The sequence below is a fragment of the Rhagoletis pomonella genome, unplaced genomic scaffold, assembly GCF_013731165.1.
Source record: "Rhagoletis pomonella isolate Grant_MI unplaced genomic scaffold, Rhpom_1.0 Rhpom_scaffold_00012, whole genome shotgun sequence".
Taxonomy (NCBI): Eukaryota; Metazoa; Arthropoda; class Insecta; order Diptera; family Tephritidae; genus Rhagoletis; species Rhagoletis pomonella.
In genome coordinates this window covers 19304583-19325411 of record NW_023458566.1, presented here as the reverse complement: position 1 = coordinate 19325411, position 20829 = coordinate 19304583, and the positions used below count along the sequence as shown (strand labels likewise).

The 20829-nt window shown below is 37.3% G+C and overlaps 3 protein-coding genes across 3 annotated transcripts; 1 reads left to right on the top strand and 2 right to left on the bottom strand.

Moving 5' to 3' along the window:
* The first annotated feature begins 653 nt into the window (after positions 1-653).
* On the top strand, positions 654-8802 carry LOC118748039 (paramyosin, short form-like). The gene is made up of 5 exons (XM_036482328.1): positions 654-1489; positions 6608-7127; positions 7212-7307; positions 7376-7657; positions 8296-8802. The coding sequence occupies exons 1-5, from the start codon at positions 669-671 to the stop codon at positions 8488-8490; spliced, it is 1914 nt and encodes a 637-aa protein (XP_036338221.1). The 5' UTR covers positions 654-668; the 3' UTR covers positions 8491-8802.
* A 2793-nt stretch (positions 8803-11595) lies between these two features.
* LOC118747478 (chorion protein S16) lies at positions 11596-12315 on the bottom strand. The gene is made up of 2 exons (XM_036481528.1): positions 11933-12315; positions 11596-11716 (listed from the first exon to the last, which is right to left on the bottom strand). The coding sequence occupies exons 1-2, from the start codon at positions 12291-12293 to the stop codon at positions 11646-11648; spliced, it is 432 nt and encodes a 143-aa protein (XP_036337421.1). The 5' UTR covers positions 12294-12315; the 3' UTR covers positions 11596-11645.
* Positions 12316-16424: 4109 nt separating this feature from the next.
* Positions 16425-17772, bottom strand: LOC118747477 (chorion protein S19-like). Its single transcript, XM_036481527.1, has 3 exons — positions 17684-17772; positions 17393-17602; positions 16425-17259 (listed from the first exon to the last, which is right to left on the bottom strand). The coding sequence occupies exons 2-3, from the start codon at positions 17405-17407 to the stop codon at positions 16546-16548; spliced, it is 729 nt and encodes a 242-aa protein (XP_036337420.1). The 5' UTR covers positions 17408-17602; positions 17684-17772; the 3' UTR covers positions 16425-16545.
* Between the last annotated feature and the right edge of the window lie 3057 nt (positions 17773-20829).

Sequence of the window (20829 nt, the reverse complement as noted above, 5' to 3'; positions counted from 1 at the left end):
TTTTGCTGTGGCCAAGGCAACGAAAGCATTACTTAAATTCATTCAATCTTTTTTTAGATATCGTCAAATATTCGACTATTTCCTTGGCCAGCGCAACAGCAAGCTGTGCAGCCAACTGTGCAGAGTAGCCAAACTCAGCAAAACTCGAAAATCGCGAATGTGCATGACGCCAGAAAACGCTAAAGCAACAGACTACAGCAAAATATAACGAAATAACGCCAGCGAAAATCAACGTCAGCCAGCCAGCCAGCTAGTTACTCTCGATCGAAATTTGCTTTCTTCGCTGCAACAACGCGGCAATGATGACTTCGGGCTGCACTGTCCCTTTTATGTTTCTGAAATAATTTAAACTAAATAATTGTATCTCAAGTACAAAGCAATTGTATTCTCTAATTGTACTCACTCACACGCAGATAACTCGGCATAAGTCGCACTGTGACGCACTGCCAAAACAAAAGAATCATCGATCCCCAACAAACCAAAGACACTCACACCACAAACACACTTGAAAGCGCTGTGTCCCACCAGTGCACAAACATCGCCTTGCGAGCCCTTCCTTTTCGCTACAAATCGACAATTTATTGCCTCTCTTGCCACAAACATTCAATCCCCCGCTACCCCACTCCAATTTATACCAACAATCTTAGCCGTTAATCTCTGCCAAAACTATGGCGCTCACATACAGATTGCGTCCCTCGCGCACTCGTCATCCGGCGCACACCTATGAGGACAACTATGGCTACACAATGAACTTCTACCAGCCCATGCTCGACTACTTGGATGCGAAGACAAAGAAACTGAATGTCGATCCGCCGCACTTACCGTGGTCGAGCGAACGCGGTCTGCGACAGTACCGCCCCTCGAATCCCGTACGCCGCTACGATCCCGACGAGGTGTTGCGCCTGTCGCGTGCCTGTGCCCATCGTGCAGATGAGATTTTGCTTGACTTTCGCGTTAAGAAGCGAACGCCATTCAGTGTGATAAAACTCGCCGACGCAGCGCGTGTTCACAAGCATATTGAACCGGATTCGGTAGTAGATCGCTCACGTGAACGTCGTCGCCGCCGTCAGCAGGATTTAGAGGACCTAATACGTCAAGACACTATACGAATACTGCAACGCATACGCAGAATGGAGTTGGACAATGATGTTAGCCGCATGACGGACGAATTCAAGCGTTCGATTCGCGGCAAATCCGCCACTGCCATCGCTCAGGCGCTCATCTCCGAATCGGAGCGCAACATCAAGAGCGCCAAGCGCGAAGAGGAGGACTTCCTAGCCCAAACCCTAATAAGGTCTAGCCGTGCTGCAAGCCGCGCACGATCCGGTTCGCCGGAGGGTCGCATCTCTTCGCATGGCTATCATTTGGAATTGATGGATGAGCGCCTCGTCGATAAGTTGGACCACCGTGTCTCCTCGTCGTTGTACAATGTCAAGCGTCAGCTGTCGACGCTCAACCAGAAGACAGTGGAATTTTACGCAGATTCCAGGTGCGGCATAGATGATAAGTGTTGGATATGTCGTAAGGTGATGCGCACGCATCCCAAATTAAAGGACTATAGTTACGTATATTGGCAGTAATGGGATAGTCGGACATACAGACGTCGGACAAATGTTCGAGACGAACAAAGGGTGGTGGTGGACAAAATTAAAAAAAAAAAAAACAGTTCGATATTTGTTAAGGTGGTAAAATTAGTCGGCTTAGCAGTCAAGAAAAAGTGTTGAAAGCGAGTCGCGCTTGTTTTGGCTGAGATTGACCTAAGACATAGAGCGCGGTAGAGTTTGGTTAGTAGGTGCGGCCTTTCCTAGCTGTGTTGGCACCTGTTTAGATTCTTATTCCATTGGCTTTCTTCTAACTCATTGCCCAAGCATTCTGTACTCATGCAATTTTTAGTACATCAATTTGCAAAATACATAAATTCTCATAATTTAAACATATCGAGGTGGTACACAACATAACATTTGCATGTCACATTTGCACCCGCAACCGGCCGATCCATCCTCGTGCGATATGCGCGCATACCTTCGAGTTATTTAACATTCAAATGCATGAAATACCTTTTGGGACGCAGCCGTACACAAGACACACACACACACACACATACACACATAGAAATACATTAAAATATTTACAAACACGATTTCTTGCTGTTTTTCAATTAAACTAATTCAATTTTCAATTCAATGCTGTTGTGTGTATTTATTTTCGCAATATTTTTTCCCTCAACGCTTAAGATTTTTTTTTCGCCTATTTAACTCATTTATTCGCCCAAAATGCGCAAAATGAAAAAACACACTTTTGTGCTTAGGCAACAAAATTTATTCACGTACATACATACATACATATTTTTGCTTCTTTTTCGACTTTTTGACAATGCGAAACGTTCATTGCAAAAAATGTTTGCTGAGTTTGCATTGGCATTATTTTTGGCATCAGCCGAATGTGAATTTCGCTTTGCAACAGAAAAACAGCAAAAAAAAAAAAAATTGCGAGAAAAAAATAATTTCATGCGAATGGTTTTTACAAGCGTTCTGTAGCTCATAAACGCTAGAATTTTTGCGAAACTAGCGTTGAGATGTCTGATTTATTTGATGTATGTATGAGGAAATGGGCTCTTCTGCTAGACAAGCTAGAGGGCGGTGAAGAAGGGAAAGAAGGCGGTCAGGGATCTCGCAAGCTAAGTAAATGTACTGAAGACTCGAGCGTGGCAATCGCTCATACAAACGTTGGTACTACTTGAGGGAATGAGGCAAACTAAGGGGTCTCTTCGCATTGTAAATGTACATAGATAAATGATTCGAATGTGGGCTTATTTTTATGTTCATATTGTATGTATGTTTTTATGTAGATATAATTTGGCAAAGGATGCATGCTATAGTACGTATATAGCAGATATAAATGTATATTGAATGCAATAACTTCGGAACTCTTACAAAATGGGTTTCCGACTTATTAAGAGAAAAGAAAAACTGCTGCAGCGTAAGAAGCTGATTTTTCTTTTGCCCGCTCTTTAGAAATCTTGAAATAATAAAATGATGTAAAAATGTTTAGTTAAACTCCAAATATGTTAGCCAAAAAAGTTCTGAAGACTAAGGCCCGTTTTCTCAAGCAACTTTTAAATTTAATAGCTATGTCTACTTGAGAAAACGGCCCTAAAAGATATTTAATAAAAAACATTCGCGTATGTAATAACACTCATTACTTAATCGCATTTTTCTAAATGTCAACTTCACCAGCTTCCATGTAACAGTTCAAAGTTCAAGATGAAATAAGCTATAGAATGCCATTCGAAATTAAGTTCTCCGTCAGTGAATCGCTTGCAACTGTTTGACAATTTCAATATTTCGTAGTTTGAGTCCAGAAAAAATTTCTGTGACTGACAAACCGAATACCAAAACCATAGAACTCCTATTTAAGAACATGTAAATCTCTGTAGAAAAACCATTAAGTATTAATACTTCGTCAGTACAACAAAAAACTAGAACGCCGAATTAGCAATTGGTATTGAAATGACAATGAAAACAACTTGATGACTATTATTAGCAACCAAAATTGGTATTTGTAATTTAATGCCCAGTGGAAATCCAGCATAAGGCCTGTTTTCACAGTGAAGAGTTCACATTCATTCGTCACTTGAGTAAAGAAACTCAGTAAGCTGTTTATAGTAGACTATAAAAACAGCCTAAGGATCGCTTTCTGAAGTAGGTTTTAATAAAAAAAAATTGTTTAATGGGAGATATATAAATTTAAAACCTACTTGAGAAATCGGCCCCAAAATCACATTTATGTATTTATCCACATACCAAAATTCAAAGCTATTAAAAAACGTGATTGATTAGCTCCTTTTGAAACATTTCCAAAGTTGTATTATGGAACGAATTTCCGTCATCCCTTGCAAAAATTTGGTTTAGAGACAAACCGGTTTCGGCGTTGTGCCATCTTCAGTGTCATTTTTCGTTCTGCGAAACCGGTTTGTCTCCAAACCAAATTTGACAAGGGATGACGGAAATTCGATCCATAATACATCATACACCCACCCTGTCGGAAACAACAACAACCAAAAAGGAAAAATTTCCAAAGTTAGAAAGTGGTCTAAGGGCCGGTTGTTCAATGTCTGATTATCACTACCTCTCAGTTAAACATCAATAAAGCAGTCGTTCTATTTAACCGGAGCTTCTATCTCCGATTTGTGTTAACCAGATATTTGAAAAACCGGCCCTAAGTAATTCCCTACCTCTTCCGCTTAAATGGCCAGCTACTTATAACTGAATGCATTGCATCATAAATCAATGACAAAACATCTTACCTTTGGTTGATGAAGTTGAACGAATACAAATGAATTATTATTTAAACAAAAAACGCATGATTTTACTTAGTTAGACCACTTTGTGGATTATAGGCATATTTATGTGTGCAAATTAATTTCCTGTCTCTCAAAAACTTTCAAAACCCAACCCAGAACTAGATTTTTTTTTTTTTGAAATATCACTTTAAGAAATATTTATTTAGGTATTTGCCACATTTGCAAAACCACTTATTTTGCCAAATTACTTGTGCGGCCTTCGCTGCAGAGCAGCAGTACAAGCTATTTTATTATTTTTTTCTAATTCACCTACACTTTTCCCATTTTAAACGTTTGCAGATGCCTCATGACAGCTTCCAACCCACAAGCAAACATACGTAAATATCTACATACTTATGTATGTTTAAATGTATAGTGCACGATATAAGTAAACGCACTTAGGCGCACCAAAAAAAAAAATTTTAAAAAATTACAAAAATCAAAAAAAAAAAAAATAATAATTTTAGCGTAGTCGCTCACTAAGCCAAATAATGAAGTCGTCTGGCAAACACAATGGTCGGGGAGATTGAATAATAATAAAAAATTACAAAACCTAATGAAATTTAAATTTCGGAATGATGTGTCTATATGCTTACATACATAAATATTGCATTATTCTGCAATAAATGCAAATAAAATAAAAAGAGAATGATGAAAACCTCAGGCAACAACTATCTAATTGAGCCAACGGTTCAACGAAACCTATTTCTATATGAAAGAAATTGTTTAATTCTATGGACTACAAAACGGCCTAAAGTTTGAAATTTCGAAGACGAGTTTTTAAAATTTTGAAAATTGTTGGGAAATTCTGTACGAAATTTTAAACTTTTATTTATGTGGCTTTAGTCGTAGATCCATATATAGTTTTATTAAAAATCAACAAAAAATATCTATGATGAAAAATATTGTAAATATTGTAGACAAATTCGCTGGGCTATTTTCACTGTGACTCATCGAATATCATTCATGTCGTTCATTGTACCCGTTAGAGATGAGTCGGGGACTAATTAAACTCTAATTGTGGCCATAAGCAATGAGTCGAGACTAAGTAATTGATCTCCAATAGTAAACCCACGAAATTAGTTGCGAATAATTAATGCCCCCAATTGTACCCCATAGAGACTTAATCCGAAATACTCTTTCATCGAGATTAGTCACATATGTTCTTACTCATTAAAACTCATTAAATGACAGATCTTATCTGGGGTATCACAATGTCCTTTAGTCGTTCCATTTTACGGCCCGCAATGCGAACACATCATTCCCCATTTATAAAATCCCAAATTAGTACTCACTTTGTATACTACAAACTATGTAGTCATCATCATCGTCGACTCGACACTATGTCGACCCAAATATCTACATACCGTGGCGCAATCACCTGTACAACGCTGCCAAATTCGCCAACATCAGCCATTCCTACTCGCTGAGTCACACTGAGCAAACAAATCCGATAATAATATCAAATCGACATCAAACCCTAAATAAAGAAACATTACAATAGAATTACATAATATTCCTCTTTTTTTTTTAACGAAACTGTGAAGCTTTTGTACAACTGGCTAAATTTAGATTGATGATGCATACGAGCAATCACTTGCAATGGCATTCATGTAAAAGCCTATCAATGGGTGGAATTCGCGAAATTGTGACAAGTTCGATGCCTACGTGGGAAACCTTTGTGTTCGCAGTTGATTGGGAATGTGAACTTTGACCAAGCCACTTTGTCATCCACTATGCGTAAACGTTATAGACTTCAGCTATGTTGCGAAAATTTTATATGAAAATGTCCAACGCGCGAAAGGCATTTGGCGGATAACTATGGCAGTTATTCAATATTATTTTCTTTTTTGAAGGAGGCGACTACCACACCTCTGTCTGTGGGGAAACTGTTCCCAGTTACATATCTACCCATATAGTACTGGGGATATTGTATATAAGGGCGATCGCCAAATATATTTTATAGTTAGATATAGTTTCTTGCCAAATTTTCTAGCTGCTTTCACCACATTGCTACTGATAACCACTACCTTCACATACATATAAAGCAAGCAGGTGGTCTTGACAAAATGACAAAGCACAAATCCACTGAGCGGGCCTCCGTTTCCCTATATAAAACAGATAAAAATAAAAATGAGGTAATTTTTATGCTAAGAAATAATCTCCAAATCACAATGACGGTATTATTTTCAAAATAAATATTTGACTGACTTGCGGCAACACTTTTTCTAAAATACAACTTGTATTTACTTTCTTCTCAAACAGCAAGCAAACTGCCATCGAAATCGAACAATTGAATGCTCGCGTCGTTGAAGCCGAGACCCGCTTGAAGACCGAAGTTCAACGCATCAAGAAGAAGTTGCAGGTGCAAATCACCGAACTGGAGATGTCCTTGGATGTGGCCAATAAGACCAATATCGATTTGCAAAAGGTTATCAAGAAGCAGTCATTGCAATTGACCGAATTGCAGGCCCACTACGAGGATATCCAACGCCAGTTGCAGGCCACTTTGGATCAGTACAATGTGGCTCAGCGCCGCTTGGCTGCACTCAACGGTGAACTGGAAGAAGTCCGCTCGCATTTGGACAGCGCTACACGTGCTAAGCGCACGGTTGAATTGCAGTACGAGGAGGCGCAGACCCGCATCAATGAACTGAGCATCGTTAACGTCAACTTGGTGTCGTTGAAGTCGAAGTTGGAACAAGAATTGTCGGTTGTCGCCGCTGATTACGAGGAAGTCACCAAGGAATTGAGAATTAGCGACGAACGCTACCAGAAGGTTCAGGTAAGACGATTGGTCAAATTTGCTATGCATTCGAATTTAATTGGATTAAAATACATAAATTATAAATTTACACTAAAATTCCAGGTTGAACTCAAGCACACAATCGAGCAAGTGCATGAAGAACAGGAGCGCATTGTCAAATTGGAAACCATCAAGAAGTCGCTGGAAGTTGAAGTCAAGGTAAGTATTTGGCATTAAAAACCCATTGTTTGGACCGAATGTTATTAATGCTAATATCCTACACGCAGAACTTGGCCATCCGTCTGGAAGAGGTTGAGATTAACGCTGTTGCTGGCAGCAAGCGCATCATCAGCAAATTGGAAGCCCGCGTCCGCGATTTGGAATTGGAGTTGGAGGAAGAGAAGAGGAGACACGCCGAAACCATCAAGATCTTGAGAAAGAAGGAGCGCACTGTCAAGGAAGTATTGGTACAATGCGAGGAAGATCAGAAGAACATCATCTTGTTGCAGGAAGCTTTGGACAAGTCTACCGCCAAGGTTAACTTGTTCAAGCGCCAGCTGTCCGAACAGGTAACGTGCTCCTACACTGTTGTGGTTAAATAAAGATTATGCAAATAGGGTATTGTTGGAATGGATATGAGGAGTTATGAAGTAAGAAAGCTTAATAAAATAAACGTTTATGCTTGCGTTTTTCTATACTTGCTTTATTTTTGCATATTTTTGTATATTTGGAGGCGTTGAGGCGTGGAGTCTACATTCTGCTTCATAAATACATAGTTGAAAGGTACGCTATCCCCAACGGGAAACATGTCATATTTATTATGCTTCCTTAGAAGTCTCCTTTTCAAATATTGCGTTAGGAGCTAAGTAACCACGCCCAAAAGTTCGGCTGGCCTTTTTCACTACTCTAAAATTCCACTGGACCCGAGCCGAACGAGAGCTCCAGCTTCTTTGTTTTGTATCTCGTAGCGCGTTTATATATAACTGGTGTTTCTTATTAAAACCAAAAAAAAAAATATGTTAGTTTAAACTTTTTACGCTGTAGCCTTAGATTTGATGGTACGCCCTATTATCTTCTTCGTAAAGCTTTATTCTCTTCTAATATCCAAAAATCTCCATTTCCAACACTACCTGTTTTTTGTACTCTCAACTGCAGATAGTTGAAGACCCTTAATAACTTGCTCACTTGTCTCGTCTATCCTCTACAGGAGGGTATGTCTCAACAGTCCGTGACCCGCGTCCGCCGTTTCCAGCGTGAACTTGAAGCTGCCGAAGATCGTGCCGAATGTGCCGAGACCAACTTGAACATGATCCGCGCCAAGCACCGCACATTCGTCACCACCTCCACAATTCCCGGCTCCCAGGTTTACATTCAGGAGACAACAAGAACGATCACCGAATAAATAATTCACAACAGTTGCAAAAACAACTGAACACATTTTTATTGTAATTTAAAGTTTATGAAGTAACGGAAATCCCGGCAACAACAACAACAACAACAACAACTATATAGCAAACAACTGCATTGGAATGAAAGGGAGAAAAAATACAAAAAAAAAAAAAAAAACAATGAGACCAACAACAACCACGACAACTGCTTCGGTTTTCAAGCGCGAGCTTTCTAATGAGCGAAGTTCGCAGAAACTCCCACAACGCAGCCGTTTATGTATTTTTAAATTAAACAAATGAACAACAAATAAACCATCTAAACTAAACTATGTCCTATTTAATTTACAATTAATTTTTGTTACCAGTCAACTTTTTTGTTAAAAGAATATTAAAACCCAAAAAAAAAAAAACATTAAAGATATATAGAATATAATTGACATTTTTCTAAAATAAATGTAAGCTATCCCATTAATACGAGAGAGAGAGAGAGCGCGCGCACGCAAATCCGCAAAATGCGAGAGTTTTTTTGAACAATTCTAGAAACCAGTTTTTGCATCAGCGATCTTTCGAAATTTGTAGGTAACCGAGTTTTCTATGAAACATAACCTGAAGTCTACAACTACAACTAACGAACATAGCGGTTATTTCTCAGAATAACGACAAACATTGTAAAATGTATTTGAAAAATAAAAAACGAACGAAATTTAAGAAAACCAAAATTTTGCAAATTTCGTTGAAATTCACTTATCGGATTTTGTGTGGTTGCAGTTTTAGCAGAAGCTGAGCGTTTATCCCGACCGAAATTCATTTGTAATTAATTCGCTTAAAACTTTCTAAACTTTCGACGTTTTACGAACTTTCGCATTCAATACATTGAGCTTTCATCTCGTTTTTAATGCGCCATTGAATTTTCATAGGCACCTCCCTTACTCAAACACATGCTTACATAAATACATAATGCAAAGTATCACCACATAGAAGTATCTACTAATGAATTTACTTTTTTTAAAGAAAAACATCGATATTATTGAAAAAATATATAAAAACTTATTATGCAATAGACTCATGCTTAGCGCAAAAAATGCAAGTAATTTCATTTCGTTCATGATTTTATAATACTTATTTACTAATAATGATATTGTATTTATATTGAAATGCATTAGTAATACAGTACATTACATACATACATACACATACATATGAACCACTTACTTATATAATTTAATGAAATGAATAAAATGAATGCATAAATTAAATAAATTAAATAAAGAAAGTTTAAATTTGGCCTATTCATTTCCTGCTAATCGAATCGAGGCTTCTATGTAGATCATCATTTAGCAACTAAACATTTAAACTAACAGCTATGTAGCCTTTAACTTGGTTTGAAACGAACTTTTTCAGTGGGAATCCGAAGGCGACAAAGAGCATTTCTGTCATACAGGTGGGTAACTCACCTCAGAGTTGAGTTATTGAATGGCATCCCACCGGTGAACTGGAACTCATTAACTCAGTTGATGCCCCGTGTCTCATCCCTTTGGTATCGCTCATTTCTGGTAAGTATGAAAAAGATTTCATTTCACTGCGCCATAACGCTCACAATTTACATACAATAATAGTCTATGAGATAAAGGAGTGTAACATTCAAATGAGTTCAATGAACTGACTCCTAAAAGTGAGTTGAAGTCATTGAGTCACTTCGCTGTCGAAAACAAACGCTGTTCCACAGACATTTTAACAGCCGTATCTATGAAAGCGCTCAGCAGACGATGGTATTCATTCAAGTTAAGCTAAGAAGAACTATTTCTAAATCTATATCAACAATATCCGATATAAGCAACAAAGCCAGAAAGAGTGGATAATGCAGACACTGGTATATGTAATTATGTACAAATAGGCCAGAGGAAGAGGAAGTAAAGCCTTCTCTGAGTTAGAAAGATCAGGTGGAGATGGACTTGCTGTTGCTTCGCAAAGAAGTGAAACGGCTGGCGTGCTATGTTGAACTCGACCAATATCGCTTAAGCGGTTACAGCGCCAATCAATGAGAAAAAGGTCTTATTTTGGTAGTCATTTCGGCGTCAATGCCAACTCAAATATGTTGAGAGATCTTCTCATAGAACTTTACTGAACCTAAAGATTCAAAAAATGGTAAAAATCGGTTAAAACAAAGTTGTCAGCTTGGCTCCATTTGAGCCACATTCTTGTCGCAGGCCTCACCGATGATAAACTCCAAAACAATGAGGGACTGAGAGACATCCTTGAACTAAACAACCACGTCGGTAGACATCTCACTATTCTGCAATGCAAACGAATAGTTGCCGAATTGCTATGAACCGAACATTGTCCTTACGAGCTTAAAGATCCTTCAGTTTCGATCTCGAGGGTAACAGGGAAACGATCGATCCTCTACGACCTCTATCCAGCACTAATCAGGTAAGATTCGTCGGCAAATCCAAATGGTTTTAACACGACATCAGTTCATAACAATAGTTTGGCTAACATCAAGGGCTTCAGCTATCACGCTATCTAGCTCTACATTACTTAGGCGACGCTACTATAAACCAACCAACCCGGGTCCATTTGCGGTGAAAGGACGTTAGAATCAAAAACTTATTGCTCAACAAATAAACTATTTGAGTAACTGATTTGTTACTGCTCGTCTCGCTATGTACATTAGGGTGGTCCAAAAAGCATCCCTTCAGGAGACTTCTAGGAATGATACCCAATTGTTTATTTAATGATTCTTTAATATTAACTATTTTTCATTGGTCCCCAACAACTCCAAAGATTGCAATAGGGGACGTTTAAAAATGGTTAATATTAAAAAGTTATTATATAAGCAATTGTCTATTATTCTTCGAAATCTTCTGAAGAGTAAAACAGTCTGCCGATTGGAGAACATTGCTTTTTAAAGGTTGTATTCCATTTTGCTGAATGCAATCGCAATCATTTCACGTAATAAGTATCTATGGCATGTTCGTAACTAAACCTTTGGAATTTGCAATGTGCCATACTTTCTCAACTATAATTTCGAACTTGTTTAAGCAACTAGCAAATTAAATGAAATACAGTCGAATTTTTCAACTTAAAAAATTAATTTTATTTTCAAGGTACTCGTAGAGTTAAGGCTTCCATTGAAATATGTACAACTAAAATTGCGGCTTATGCCATTTTAGATCGCCGCAACACCGACCGTACTTTCGCCAACATACTTGATTTTGCCATAGGAATCTTTCAAGAAAGCTGTAAGAAACCAGAAAATTTTTACAATTAACACAAGAATAATACTAAATTTATTATAATTGAATATCGAACGGAATAGGAAACCTTAAGCAGGGATTACACGATTTGTACATTTGTACATTTTGTCAGTCACAGTGTGTTGTTGTCTAGATATTTGTACAAATCATGTGATCCCTTCTTTAGCCAGAAGGCTTCTTGATCCGCCGAGTTACTTACCAGGGTCGATTTTTCCAACAAAACTGCGTGGGGGCAGCGAAGCCGAATACAACGAGGACAGAGGTCCGTATTTCTTAACCAACAATGGGTAGCCAATTTCATAGCCGTACAAGTTGAGCAGATCCCATTTGAGAGCGTTGATTTTGGCAGCGGTTGCCTTGGCGCCAGCGGCATTCGTCAGTGCAGCAGCCTGAGCTTCCACATTCGCGGGTAGTGAAATGACTTGGGCACCTGAAGTGCCACTGCCACTACCACCAGCACCAGCACCATATAATGGCGCTGGAGCGCCGTAGCCCGAAGCCCACGCGGACGTGCACAAACATGCGGCCATGACTACGAAGCAAACCGTGAAGCGGAACATTTTTGTTTGATGGATTTTGCGTTTTTGTTTGAAAGTATTCTAATGCGTGGTTTTGGTGCGACAAATGGTAAACTAATGTGGCGTCATTGTTTTAATTTTGCTTTTATAGCAAGTACTTGGAAACGAACTCAGTTGTGTGCCATTTTACGTGACTAAATCTAGAATTCATAGCCGCAAGTTGGCCGCGACAACCACTGGCTGGCAAATGCACTAAAGACCCCACAGATTAAAGCCGAAATAGTGGCTGGCCGATGTGGGTAATGGTGCAGTGCGCAATTTATGGTCAACATTCTCAGGCAATGTTGGGCTGTGTGCGGCGATAATTTTCAACTTCGACGAGCTGCGTTGGAGCGATATTGATTGCTCGAAAAACTGCTGCTGCCATTTCGGTTTTGGCTTTGTTATACATACATACATACATACATACATACATACATACATACATACATACATAGATGTTATAAATGTTAGCAACGTGCATCAGCACTTAGTTATGTACTCGTAGAAGTAGCAATTAACAATTAAACATTGATAACTGGTAGTTTTGAATAAAAAAATGGATGGCGAAAGGCAGGTGCGGGTTTGACTCTTCTACACAATGGCAGAAGAATATGTTTGAATGTTTCTTATAATTATGTAAGTGAGTGTGTGCAAATATTTATAGAAAAATTTTGTGAAAATGTGTCCGAAATTATTAATTTCTCTTGCTATGTAAATGCAGGGCCCTGCCGATGTATTTCGTTAAATCAATTTTGTAATTCAAGAAACTAGTTAAATAGTTCTCGGAACATTAGCATCTTTATGTATAGTTTTACTCTCAGATAGTCAAGCAGAAGAGTAAACTTGAAAATTTTTTAGATGCTTCTAGCTTTCTATGGAGTTACATATATTAGAAGTTTAAGTCTTCCTCTACTCTAATAGTCGTTTTTCAGGATATCGAGTGATCAGACGCTAAAATTGAGACTAGCTTGAGCCGAAAATTTCCTCCTGCTCTGTTTCATTGTAGGTTATTTTTTTGAAACGAATTTGCTGGTTATACCCCAGAATTGTTCAATACATATCTATGTATATGCAGAACGATGTTGAGGTGGAATAAAAGTATACGTCACATATTACATATAGAAAGGCCCTATCTAATATGTTCGTTCCTTTGTAGAATCAGGAAGCGATACTAACTTGCTCCTTGAGTGCCTCAGCAGCCTCTTTCGGTTTTTTTTATTACTTTAGCATTTAAATTTATCTATAAAATACTTGAGATGAGGTTCATTGAAATTCCACTGTGATTTTAAAATCGAATAGAACAAAGCGGTTTCAAAGCTTTCTGTTAAGTGTTTTACAAAATAAATGCGGTTGTGAAATTTATGAAAATTTAACGTTAAAATTCTCCACACACCACATTTTTTAGATCGAGGGTCGTAAACGCATCTGGCAACGCTATGGACGTTATATTCATTTATGTGAGACCCTCTTATCGTCAGCCAGCATAACATAACCTAACACAAACCAATAAAATGTTCCTTTTTAATACTTTTGCAAAAAAGTAAATACTTTCACAATCACCCTTATTATGGTTGTCGTTCTCGACACGAATAATATTGACCACTCCTAATGGCATCACCGTTGTCAATTTCGATAGCTATTGCCGCTTTACGGCAACGGCTAAGTTATATTGTTTTTGACGTTGGCTAACTTGAAGTTCGATGTTCATAAAAAAACAGGTCTGCTTAAAAACCAAAACCACAATGAATTTTTATACAAACATCAAAGATATGTATTTATTTAATTAAATGTATTTAAAAACTGTCGTCGGTTAAACAACACCGATTGGAACGTCGATGTCGACGTTGATGGAAAAATAGCAGCGACATTGGCGACGACAATCATAATGGGGCTAAATATTCCCGATACATGGTTATCGAAGTGCAAAACAATACTCGAAATATGAGCGAAATATGTATGATAATGATAATTTGTCATAAAAACATTACCTGTGCGGTGGCGTTTTTTTTTTTATTAATTTCAACTAAAATTATTAACTCAAAAAAGAATTTTCAATTAAAAATAAAAGATTTATGTAACTCTCCAAATGGTCTTAGTCAATTTATTTAACAGTCTAATAATTCAGTCAAAGTTTTTATTTCACTTAGTCCCTAATATTCCTTTAGATTAGGTCTAATAGAATAACGCAGTAATAATCGCTCGTCGATGAGATTGTACAAATTCAATATAATGTATGTATGTATGTTCATTTAAAACCAATGTCGGGAGATTTAAAATACCTTCGCGCAGTATTACGTAAATGGGATGCATATAAAACGAACAAGAAAAGCAAGTTCCCTGATTAATAAACGTTTCATACAATTTTAGAACCTTTCAATGCGAAGCTTTTATTTTAGTAACTTTGTAAATTTTTTAACTTAATTAAATCGATCAAATCATCTAATCTATATTGTATGTATATACTTTTTGGAATTTTACCACTGCCAGCCCCCCGGATTGAAGAAAATCGAAAACGAAGAGACCCGTATTTTTTAATTTTAAATCGGTTAATTTTTAACCGTGTCGGCGGGCTTCAAGTTTTCCACATATTTTACATTGGGGAAAATACATTTTTTGAGAAATTGCTATAAAATCGTTAAAAATAAATTGTTTTTGATCTTTTAAAAATATTTCGCTTCAGAAAAATAAAATTATGATGCATATTTTGCTTTAAAATTTTACTAATAATTTTTCCGTAATGTGCGTGATGAGGTTACGAACGCAAAAATGACATATTTTTTTAACCAACTTCCAAAAAAGGTGGAGGTTATCAGTTCGCCGGAATATATATTTTTTTATGTATATTACCGTATAACTTTGGACCACGTTAACCGATTTCGATAATTCTGCATTGGAAAGGTAGTGTCTCAGAGGTAGTCCCATACTAATCTGGTTTAGATCCGATCATTGGATCGTGAGATATATATATATATTTTTATATAAGAATTGAAGTCGGTTTTTTTTGCTGAAAATTACTTGTTATATAAGAGATAAGTATATCGGTTATAAAAAGTGGTTAGTAAGGTTTCGAAGTCACATATACATCAAAGTCTTGTGTTTTGAAGATCTTCGAAGTGAAATAATCATATTGGATAACAAATATTTGCATTTGACTTATCTATAGCAGTATGGAATTTTCAAAGCCTCGGCGGCACGATTAAATATTAATCGATCTAAAAATAAGAAAACTTGGGTCGAAAGGCAGATGGCTTTTATGGTTTATATTTTCTCAGGCAGAAATACACTCAGACGTTTGTCATAGAAATCACTTTTTCTATTTTAGATATTGCTCGGACCAGGGATCGAACCCAGGTCCTCCCATGTCAACATTTTACCCAACAAAGAGTTTTATAAGTTGAATTGTGGGCTGAAAGCCTGAAAGACGCTGAGCACTTGAAATGCTTATTGCGGACTTTTACTCTAGTGAACTAAAGATTAAGACCAATTGTATACCGTAATTTTAGTTTCACTTTTTAGTTAAGAGTTCATGGAATTTTATTAGGTTATGTATGTGCTTTTTTCAGGGATTATAATGCTGGATTTCCACTAGGCATTAAATGGCAAAAATGGCAAATGACAAAGTCGGGCATTAAAAAATAATCGTGCCATTACATTAAAAACATAGTCATTAAGTTCATTTCCACATGGCATTTTTTTATATGGCATGCATTTTTTGTCATTTCAATGCCTAGTGGAAATTCGGCATAATGCTTGAAATTTTTTCGAAAAACTGGGCTGTAGTCTTCGCCATAAACTCGTTCAATGGTGATTTAACACATTGAAATATGGTACTACACATCTTTTAAATCGCGTAGCTGAAAATCAAAACATTTCATTGAGTGAACTTAAAATCATTTTGAAAACCTTACTGCAAAAGAGTCACGTGGTCATCTAAGGTTAGAACGTTTAATTTCGGATAGCCAAAGACATTATTTCGACGCTTTCATCTTTGGCTATCTCTGCTCACTATTAGCACTGCAAGTCTCGACATATTTTTTCTGTAAAACTAATAAACCATAATAAAGCTCTTTCAATTCAATTAAGGCAACATTTTTTTTATTCACCAAAAAAAAGTATAACAAAAAGTTCTCCAAACATTTCTCTATTATTTTTGTGCAACAAACTTTTTCAAGCAAAATTTTTAATTCATTTACTGGCCAATCCTCCAATAAACTCTACTATTTAACTAAATGTTCTCGCAATTGGCATGCGTTTAATAGCTGGCGCCACCATAGGAGCTGCCAGAGCTGCTGTATCCAGAGGAGCCGGAGCCGGCGTTCTCGGGCACGTACAAATTGGCAACTGGACCCGCTGGCGCAACTGGGAGGGTCACAGTGCTGTATTGAATTGGAGTCTGGTAGGTTTTGTAGTTGTTCTTGCCGGCGTTGATTTGCGACACGTAAGCGGGGAGGACTTCGTATTTGGGTGCAGCGGAAGCAGCATATCCACCAGACGATACGGCTGCACTTCCGTAACTGGGCAATGGTGCAGGTTGACCGTAGCTAACCGAGGGCACTGCACTTGCATAGGTAATTGGAGCTGGTGCAGCGGCATAGGTGGCTGGTGCAGCGCCATAGGCAGATGGCGCAGCACCACGGCTAGCGGCAGCCGGGGCAGGTGCAGCACTGTAAGACGATGAGATTACTGGACCAGCGCTAGGTGCTGATGGTGCCACCACATATTTAGCAGCAGCATACGAAGCAGAGTTGCGGCCATGTTGGGAAGGTGCGGGCGCATTCAATAATCTCTCAATGGCGCCAACGTCCACCAAATTCGTAAGACCAGCCAAGCTTACTTGCTGTACGGCACTAGCCGAAGATCCACTTTCGTAGCTACTGAGGGCTGGAGCAGCACCATAGGTTGAAGGATTTGCTGATCCATATGAATGCCCAGCCGTCACGGCAGCGATTAGAGCCAATGAGATACACTGTAAGGTAAAACAAAAACAAAGAGTTTATTAAAATGCTTCGACATTAAACTCGGAAATGTGACCCAAGTAGCTACATCGGAAGTGAATAACAGACAGACAGTATTCAGACGGCAATGGCATGAAAACTTACCACGAACAGTTTCATTTTGGTTTGTATTGCAGATGGGCGGGTTCAGCTGGGCTCAGTTCTTTGGATACTAATAACTAAAACAAACTCGGTGCACTTCTTTTATAAGCAATGGCAAATCTGAACGCATGAAACGTGATTTCCAATCATAAATATCCATAAATACTCACTGGCTGTGCAGCCAAATGATATTCAACGCATTGCTCGCTATTTCTGTTAACAAAAAAAAGAAATATGCAGAAGACGAAGATTAGGTGCACAACAATTCTCAGCTTCTTCAGCAGTTCATCATACTTTTGGCTCCAGTAGCATAATCAGCATATGGTCAAGTTTTTCAGTGGTGGTAATCGGTGTCTGGCTCAAGAGCCATGTTTACATATAAGCAACGTTTTAAGTAGTCAGAGGCCCCAGAAGCGCTTCACACTACAAACTAAACGAATTTAAGACTTTACGCTAACATGAAGCGAAGATAAAGCCACAACACGACTGAGCGTGGTGGCGCTTATCAATGCTTGAAATTCGCTGAAGCACTTGCTTTTAATTGGGCAATTCTTATCACCTGATAAGTCTTTGCACTTTGAACTTGGCTTATCACAGGTGAAGCAAAATATATGTGCTTAGTACTCGTACATTATACATACATACATACATATGTATATGTAAGTAGGTCAAAGTTGTTGGTGGTCATTAACAGCAGGTCACATTGAGGCCCATTCATCATGCTTTTGAGATAAAGTGAAAGTAGCCCATAAAATCAACTGGCAGTCTCTTAGTTGCGTATCTGATAAATAATGGAGTTGTAAACTGATCTATTATGAATGAAATTGAAAAATCTGCAAACTTTTATTCTTACAAAAAGTTTGGAAATTTTTTTACATATACATATGTCGAAAACACCGCCAATCAGCTATGAAACTGCATGCCCTGCAATTTTCTTAAAATTCTAAATAAAAGTGTGAAATTTTTTTTGATTTTTTAACCTACTTCCAAAAAGAATAGGAAGGTTATCGAAACATTTTTTAATGTATGTTACCGTATAACTTTGCATCACGTGAACCGTTTTCGGAAAGGTGGTACCCCAAGGGTGGGCTCATACCCATTTGGTTTAGTTCCGATAATTGGATCATGAAGCAATCGACGCTACTTCTGAATTATTTGAAATTACTTATTTTTGTGCAAAGTTTGAATTTTGGTTCTAAATATATCGATTTTATTATATGTCGAACGCAAAAAAAAACTAAACTTTATTTAAAAAAAAAATAGTCAAAACTTATCAATAAATAGAGGGTGACGTTATCATTATGTCCGGCACTATATTTAGTATAAGCCATAAATCGTTTAGTAATTCCCAATATACCGATTCTACAATATTGTATATATATCTTTCATTGAATAAAAAATATAACCACATAACCAGATAACCTCGTAATCAAGCAAGTGTGAACAACCTCATTGACCGACGCATCCTTCAAGTGTTCAATAAATTGTGTCAATAGTGACTAATGTTTTACAATATATAGAGTAAAACTCAGGTAATAGATCTGATCGACGAAACGGCAACAATCGTCAGCTTCTTTCTTTAGGATATTCTTACCGACGAATGCAATACAACAAACTTTTCAAAAAGTCAAGATAAACAGGCACTCACTTCCTAGTGAATTTCAAACGAACTCACTTTCATTTCAAATTGGCTGATTCACTCGGAAGTGAATTGCATAACCTGCCCGACAATTTTTCATTAAGCGTTTGGTACGGTGGTAGGAGCTCTTTGTGGATTCGTAGAAAAATATAAGCATTCATTCATTCATTTTTATCTTCTAAAAATTTATTTTTTTTTCGGGTTTGGTATCTCTACTGGCATTCGTTCGGTATTTCGACGCTTTGCTTCGGGGTCATAACTTACAGGAAATCGTTCCTATAGACAAAAACCCTGCAAGTGGGAATACTTCTGAGAGAATAACTGAGCAACGCTTCCTAGTCAGAAGTTACTGGATTTAGTCCGGAGTTTTTCTTTCTGCAAATTCATGAAAAGTGTCAAACGATAGGCAGGGTTGCATTTGTAAACAAAGTATATTTATTTGTTAAACAAATGGAAGAAAACAACAAAATATTTGAATATTTACGCAATTATTCTTAATTGTATGGATTTTAATAATTTTTTAGTGATATTTCAGCCAAATCAGTGTTGTATCAATGTCATGTAAACAAACCGACTGACGTTTTTATTTGAACAAGTGCTTTTAGCGTTGCCGTACACTTCTGCATCTGTTCTCCTTTTACTCCCACTTGTGAGAGTAAAATTGTGGTTTGACAGCAGACCACCGCAGAATTCGCCGATTTTCGGAGAAACTCCCCGCACTGATATAATTACATTTAAAAAAATTCAAAATGCAAAATTTAAATGTCATATATTTTCACAAATATCTTATGAAAATATATCTTATTGTATGACATACACCATATAAGTATTTATTTATTTATTTGTTGTATTAAATTTATAATAAATTATAAAATTTAATAGTTAGTTACAGCGCTAGCTGCTCGGGCTATTGGCTGCCATATAAGTAAAATTGGGGCAAAACTCACACAAATTTAACAGATTAAAAAAAAAAACAAATTTCATAAAAATTTTCAACTTTTTAGTCGGAATTGTTCGAAGGCAATTTAATTTTAGTATAATAATGTGCACTAAAAATTATAGTTGATTTTTTTATATATATTTTTTTTGCTGAGGCCTTTTGCACTTTCTTCCATTCGGCTCACTTGAATTTAAATACAGATTAGAGATTAGAGATTAGAGATTAGACATATGTATATATGTATATGTCTTATATATAAATAGGCAATCATGTTCTCTTTACACCCCTTTTATGGCTTAACTATACTTCTAATGTATAAACAATTATATATATATAGAATGGTTTTAGTCCGAAGTTCAAAGGAAAGACTCTTTGCTTCTAAGAAGACTAGAAATTCGGTGATTTACCAACTTACGTACATGGGCGTAGCCAGGTAGGGGCAGGGTGGTGCTCGAGCCCCCCCCCTAACTTTCAAATTTTCCTTGTATATATATAAAAGAGTACCCTGAAATGCCCGCTTAATAGGGTCGAAAATATTTACCTAAATTCGATTTAATTCGTGTTCGATTAAAGCATAAACTAATTTTTGTACCCTGTAGGCCAGACAAACACTATAAGCAAACACCTCTCCAACCAGGATAACAAAACTTCATCGAACGTTTTACCCTTTCAAATGAATTTCAGAAACTGGAGGTCCTGGCTGCTAACCGTCCAACAATGGCTTCACAACCTTCTCATAGCAGCAAGTATTTAGAAAAGTTTCCTTTCACCTTAGTTTTTTTTTTTGCAAGCAAAGTCAATGCTAGAGCAGACTTTATACCTTTAAAAAGTTTCAAAATAAAACAAAGTTTTTTTTCACTA